The sequence below is a fragment of the Limulus polyphemus genome, unplaced genomic scaffold, assembly GCF_000517525.1.
Source record: "Limulus polyphemus unplaced genomic scaffold, Limulus_polyphemus-2.1.2 Scaffold4363, whole genome shotgun sequence".
NCBI classification, from domain to species: domain Eukaryota; kingdom Metazoa; phylum Arthropoda; class Merostomata; order Xiphosura; family Limulidae; genus Limulus; species Limulus polyphemus.
The window spans coordinates 77,890-84,977 of NW_013669973.1; the positions used below are offsets into that span (position 1 = coordinate 77,890).

The 7,088-nt window shown below is 34.1% G+C and overlaps 1 protein-coding gene across 1 annotated transcript in view; it reads left to right on the forward strand.

Moving 5' to 3' along the window:
• Positions 1 to 6,699, forward strand: part of LOC106471038 (zinc finger SWIM domain-containing protein 5-like) — a gene marked incomplete at its 5' end in the record, with an annotated part of 83,289 nt that extends 76,590 nt beyond the window's left edge. Inside the window, 4 exons of the mRNA XM_022399664.1 lie at positions 485 to 642; positions 1,244 to 1,410; positions 1,632 to 1,779; positions 2,883 to 6,699. Of these exons, the coding sequence (XP_022255372.1) occupies positions 485 to 642; positions 1,244 to 1,410; positions 1,632 to 1,779; positions 2,883 to 3,682 (1,273 nt within the window). The remainder of the gene's footprint in view (positions 1 to 484; positions 643 to 1,243; positions 1,411 to 1,631; positions 1,780 to 2,882) is intronic.
• Positions 6,700 to 7,088: the final 389 nt, after the last annotated feature.

Consider the following 7,088-nt stretch of genomic DNA (forward strand, 5'->3'; position numbering starts at 1 on the left):
CTTCTATATAAATATAATAGTACTGTCTGTTTTCTGTCCATGTAACTACTTCTATATAAATATAATAGTACTCTCTGTTGTCTGTCTTTGTAACTACTTCGCATGGTGTGGATGGATCTTCACCAAAATTGGTATGGAGGTTCATTTGGTCCATGTGGGGTATATACATTTTTTCAGTTTTTATGGGCGTTTTTTACTACTACTTCACCCCTTTTTGATGGATCTTCACCAAATTTAGCATGAAGGTTTGTTGGGTCCATGGGGAGATACATACAAAGTCGTGGTTTTACATTTTGTGTTTTGCAGTTTTTATTGGCATTTGTGCATGTTTTACAATTACATACAAGGCAAGCAACTTTTCATGCCCTAAGATAACTTTTCATCAATCATGAAATTACATAACTTCCGTCCAGAGGATGGGTACTCCAGCTCGTCATGTAATAAAATTATAGGTGATTATCTGTTTTACTTTTTAATCTTCTAGACTCCCTGTCTTGGAAGAGCAAGAAGAACAGGATGAACCAGGATTAGGTACTGGATTAAATGCTGCTGTTCTTGCTCGCTATCCTCGCTGGTTCACCTTGGGTCACATCGAAGCCCAGCAGTGTTCTCTAGCATCGACCATGCTTTCTGCAGCTAAAGGTGAGAGGCAAACAGTAGTAGTGACACCTTGAATTCATTAATATTTCACTGTCATAAATAAAGATATAAAATAAATTTATCCAATTATTTAGTCTTGAGTTTAATATTTTTTTTTATTCAGTAATATTTTTTTTATGAAATCAGTTTTCCTCATTTTTTCATAGGTGTTTATGAAGTTAGAAAAGCTTTATAAACTTTTGCTAGCCATTGTGAATTTGGAATTTATTTCAGGTGCTTTATTCAACTAATGAAAAACAGTAATAAAATATAATTTTTATTTCCTTCGGTTGGTGGAGTGTCTTTGCTAAATTATATCTAAATTAAACATTTTTCTGTTTAGATTTTGAGAAATATTAAAAATACATAGCAAATCAACTATGCACTTCATCAAAAAAAACAAACAAAAAAAAATAATTTTGCTGACAGTGTTTTTAGGGAAACAGTGTTAATTCAAATACCAATGAGACATATGCATATTTTCCTTTGATTTTTCAGATTACAAAAGTTTTTCTTCTTTAGAATTTGTGGTTTCAAAGTAACAGTTTGGCTTGGTTTAATTTATTGTAATGTAGTATTGCTAATACATTTTAAACTGACACAGGTGACATCATACGGCTTCGCACTGTTCTCAAGTCAGCCCAGAGAAATATCCACAGTTCTTCTCAGCTGTTCAAGTTAGCTCAAGATGCATTTAGAATAGCAGCGCCCCCTGATGGTGCACCAAGACATTCAACCCTATTAAATGCAGCATTTGAACTAGGACTTCAGGTATTCTACAACTCTTTACCCAAACTAGTCTTCAAGAGAAACTTCATGTCTGATTCTTTTTTTAGTAAAGAAGTTTTATATTTTGTTGTAGCATTCACAACTTATTATAATATTATGGATGTAAATTTTATGTAATTATTACTTTCTTCAGCATACTCTCGAGACAACAGAATTAATAGTAATAGTGTGAAGCTCATTTAAATAATGGTTTTTAATTATAGGTAATGAGGATGACCCTTTCCTCCTTGAATTGGCGACGAAGAGAAATGGTTCGTTGGCTTGTAACTTGTGCAACGGAAGTTGGACTGGAAGCTTTGATATCCATTGTACAGAACTGGTATCAGCTGTTCACACCAATTGAAGCAACGGGTGAGTTGAATGGTCATAAATTATCACCATCAGTGTTTGGAAACCCAGTATTGGTTAGGATCTTTTAGTATTAGTCTAAGTGTTGGCTAAGTTAACTATAGCAGTAAAAAAGGTAGAAAAGGATTGTATAACAATAGTTACTGGTTTCTGTAGATTTCCTGGAGTTATCTTCAAACTATGTAGTACGGTTCAAAAAAATAGTTATGTTATTAAATATTCTACCTTGCTTTCAGGTTTCCATTGTTTAGGGTTTATATGTCCACCTCATGGAATCAAACCTCGGATTTTAGCTTTGTAAGTCGTTAAACTTACTGCTGACCCACTGGGGGACTTTAACCAAATAGTCTAATATTTTTCACTTGTTTAATTCTTGAAAATACAATATCAGCAACTTTAAACATTTAAATGAAACTTTGAAACTGGTTTTATAAAGCTATCATAATAGAAATAATTTTGTAATGTGCAAAGAATTTTAATATACTCTTGGACAGCTGTGAATCTTTCCAACTTTCCATTAGAGTTCAGTGTGCAGCATTCTAAGTTTTATCTAGAATATTTCTTGTAAGTTCATTCTGTTGTATATATCTAATATGACTCCCAGACTAGACTATCTTTTTTTTAATATTTTGTGAAAGTAAAAGAAAGAGAATAACTTTATAAATGAAAGTTTGTTTTACTTGAACTTAGTTATTAACTCTCTCAACACGGGCTCGGTGGATTTGACCGACCACATAAACTCTTTGTACTTGTTTAAAGTCTTTATAGTTTTGATGCTACTAACTTTTAATATAGTATGTATAGCTTCACAAAATTTGGCAGACTTTCAGTAAACATTATAAGTGTTTCAAATAAAAAAAATCATATGTTTTAGTGAAGTACTCGTAATAAATTTAAAAAAAGATTTGTCCGTAAATATATCGAATATTTTTTTACTAGTTTGTGTGCAAAGTGATTTTCATTTAAAGATTAAAAATACTTTTCTTCATATCAGAAATCTCAAATTTCATTTGCATAATCTCTAAAACCTCCTAAATACGACATGGTTAAATCATTTTTATGGAATACCTGAAAAACTTCTTTATGTTTATATTTCTGCTTTCTAGGGCCGGTAGCTTCAACAGTTATGTCTCATGCCACTGTCATGCGACTGAACCTCAACTTCACAGAACAGGAAGAGTTATCCAGTTGTGCTCGTACCCTAGCGATTCAATGTGCAACTAAAGACCCTCCAAACTGTGCCCTGAATGCTCTGACTCTCTGTGAAAATGATCCATTTGCCTTTGAAGCAGCATATCAGATAGTTGTGGAAGCTGCAACAACTAATGTCATGACGTCGTCACAACTTTTCACGGTAGCTAGGTATATCGAACACCGTGGCTATCCTCACAGAGCATACAAACTGGCCATTCTTGCCATGAAAGGTGTTCACTTAGCATATAACCAAGACAACCATCCAGCGATTAATGACATTCACTGGGCATGTGCTCTTACTCATTCCCTTGGTAAGTCTGAGCTTACCAATCTAGTGCCGCTTCTTGTGAAAAATGTCCATTGTGCAACAGTGCTGTCAGACATTTTGCGTCGATGTTCAATGGCACCACCAGGTATTGCAACCATGGATGCAAAAAGACGATGTATTAAACCACTCTCCTTAGACAAACCTCCACTCAGGCAACTATTGGAGGCCACTATATCGGCATATGTGAACACCACTCACTCTCGGTTGACACACATAAGCCCCCGTCATTACAGTGATTTCATAGAGTTCCTCAGTAAAGCCCGAGAGACCTTCTTGCTTGCTCCTGAAGGGCATCTGCAGTTTGCCCAGCTTATAGATAACATGAAAACTGCGTATAAAGGCAAAAAAAAGTTGATGTTTCTAGTCAAGGAACGGTTTGGTTAATAACTGCTATAGTTAGCTGGCCATCTAAGATGAGACATATGCAATAGTCAGGTGTAAGAGAGTATTCTTGGTCAAAGAAACTGTGATGGTACACACTAGAGCAAAGCCATTGTATGAGTTTAAACATTGGGCGGTCAGGAAAACTGCCATTATATCTTATTGGGTTGGCTTGCCTTAGTTCTGTCACGGAATGGTTGTGTCAGTACGCTAGTAGTTATTTCAATTTATGCTTTGCTGTCAAAACTTCTTATTTGCCATTGTTACATAATGCAGTGAAGTTGCCGTTGAAATGTACAAAATATCTTAAAGAAAAATTCTAAGACAACTTCTTCCAGGGTCACGCTGATGGAGCGTGTGATGAGACGAAGGTTTTGTATGTACAGCTTCTCATTCATGTTTTACATCAGACTGCAAGAAGCCCGTGTTCATTGTGGTCCTACCTCACCGAGTGCCACTCTAGCCGTGCTGAGAAGCACTGTGCCCACAATACAAGTATTGATAGTTTTATAATAATAATATGCTAGGAATAAGGAAGTGTACAAAATGTAAACTTGTTGTATTGCACATGTTTTTGTCCTCTCGCTGATTGTAGAAAGCATTTTGTTCTTCATAACATTTTTTGGAAAAAAACCCTGTTAAAAAGTTTGAATTAGCTATCACCAACAGTTATTGTGTTTGATACTAAGTTTAAGCTACATTTTGAATTTATATAGTATTGGAATTAAATCATGTTACTGTTTGCAACCACTTTTTTTACCCCACCTGTAGTATTACGTTATGTATGTAATTGAGTTTTATGATCATGATGCCTTGATTATGTTTGCTATTTTGAGTTTATAAACTCAAAGTTGTTACGTATGTTGAGTGTATGATCAAAAGGTTCAGAATTGGCCTAAATTGCAAGTTGGATGTTTTTCTAGAAGTAAATTCTTGACTCGGTAATTTAGTTCAGGAAACTATAAAAAGTTGAACGATATGTTAAAGTTGCTGCGTGGTTTTAATGTAGTAATTATATATGAAGTAAACGTTTACTAGCTTTCTGTAAAAAAAGGAAAAGGTAGAGAAAGAAGTACAGTAAGTTTGCTTACAATCATGTGTTTAAATTAAAGACGTTGGTAAACAAACTCGTGTGATCTTTATTCATGAATGAACTCTTAATATAAATCGTTTACTGTTTGAATTCGTAAATACATAATCATGTCTAAAACCAAACTGAAGAAATGAAATTTCTATTTTTTGTAAGTTAATACCTGATGGTCAACTTGTTCCTACTATGTGTTCTGATTACTAGAAGGAAGATAATGGAAAAGCTCAGGATCTGGGATAAAGTTCCTGTAATTCTTCTGAATTGTATTCTCGAAAACATTCCATTCACCTCTCTCTCTCTTGAATGGCTGCTCTTTTTCAATCACTCGTGACTAAGTGATGCCAATTTTATTTCATGATATTCACAACAAAAATATTCTGTATTTTGTCCGTATTTCATTTCAGTCTGTTCCTCCTGCATGTAATAAATTTATAGATCTTATATTCACAATAATTGGAATTTGGTTTGCATGTTAGAACCAACAAGAGCTCTAAAGAATTGTTTTAGTTGGTAGAATACACTACAAAGATTGATTTGCTTAATTAAGTTTGGTATTAGGTTACTGGTTGTTGAACGAAGTGGTTAGATCAGAACAGGTTCTGCAGCTGGTGGTTTTTTTTTTTTGGTTTAACTGGTTACTGATTTGAATCAGTAATAGCTCAGAACTGGTTCTGCAGCTGAAAGCATGATTTGGAGCAACTTTTGTAGAATTGACTGGTAGCTGACTTTTTAATAAGAAGCTAGGACCAGGTTTAATCTACAAGCTACTGGCATTAATGAATAGTAATAGTTTTACTGAACTTGAGTGTGTTATACAAGTTCAACAGCTAGTTATTATTGTCTTGAATCCATAAGAAGCTATGTTGCTAAAAACTGTTTTATTTGGTATTAAATCTGAACGAGTTCAGCAGTTCCCAACTTTTCTTTATGGTTCTGTTTGAGTAACAAAAAGTGGGACCAGTTGGTAGTTAGTACTTTTTTTACCTTGAGTCACTAATAAATAATAACACCTCCAGTAGCCAGAAACTTTATTGTTACTAACCTGAGTGTGTATTAAGTCAGAACAAAGTCTAACAGTTAGTAACTCTATTTTGACCTTACTAATTAATCATGTGGGTCAGAACAAAGTCTAACAGTTAATAACTCTATTTTGAACTTAGTTAATGAGGTGAGTTTAAAAGTTATGAACCCCATACCTTTGGCTAATTTACTGACCGAATTATTGCTGTAAGTTCAGGAGTTGATAAGTGTTTTTGTAAGCCATTTTATAACAAGGCAAAAGTAATTATTATATCTAATGGAACGTGATACTTTACACAAGCTTTTCTCTAAGGAAAAAAGAGAGTTTCAGATAGCAAATCATACGTTTTATTATGTCAGGGTCATCTGCGAAACTAAATTTTAAGACCAATGGAATCCAATTAACTGTCAAAATGATCAGTTTTGTGAAGTACGAAACCACGCGTCTTCCACGAGACTTACGTGCATACCAAATAAAGCTTTCCAATAAATTAAACTTTGCTGTCACCATATTATATATCAAATTTAGAGCTGATTGTTCACTATGCAAAAGTTTCTCATCAAATACGGTTGCACTGCTCGAGCTTATCCATGCGTGCAATAGATTATCACTGGTTTTAACATCACAGTAACTTGATCTACTTTTGAAATTGCTAATTGTGACCATTTTGATAGTCAATTTTTCATTCAGGTAGTGCTCGTTTTCTGCCATACGAAATACCATATTTAAATTAATTTATTTACTATTTTATTTAATATACTAGGTTTCATAACAGCAGAATATTGCGTGTGGATTTTTAACCAATCTTAGCATATACGGAAATATAAGGTATACGTTGAAGTTTTTGATATTCATAGAAGTGATATTTGTGCAAAAAAATTTTTCCTTCTGTATTTGTGAAACAATAAAGGCCAGTTCAGTGTCCAAGTGTTCTATTACTAGTGTTTCATATTTCATTGATAAATACAGTTTCAGAAGCTCTTACTTATTCATAAGACACACTACTTTTAAGTACTAACGCTTGAGATATTTTTATTTTGAGTAAATAGTTTGAAACAGTTGTTTCTTTGTTGTAGCACAGAGCTGCACAATGGACTATATGCGCTCTGTCCACTGCGGGAAATCAAACCATGGACTCTTTAGTGTTGCAAGTCAGTAAACTTAACGGAGGATTCTTTGAAACAAAACTTGTTTGCCTACAACTCGATGCGTAAAAATTCGCGAATTTTTCCGTCGGGCCATTCAAAATGTTGCGCACAAAATGCTTGCATCATACGATGTCGATCACAGTCGCCTAC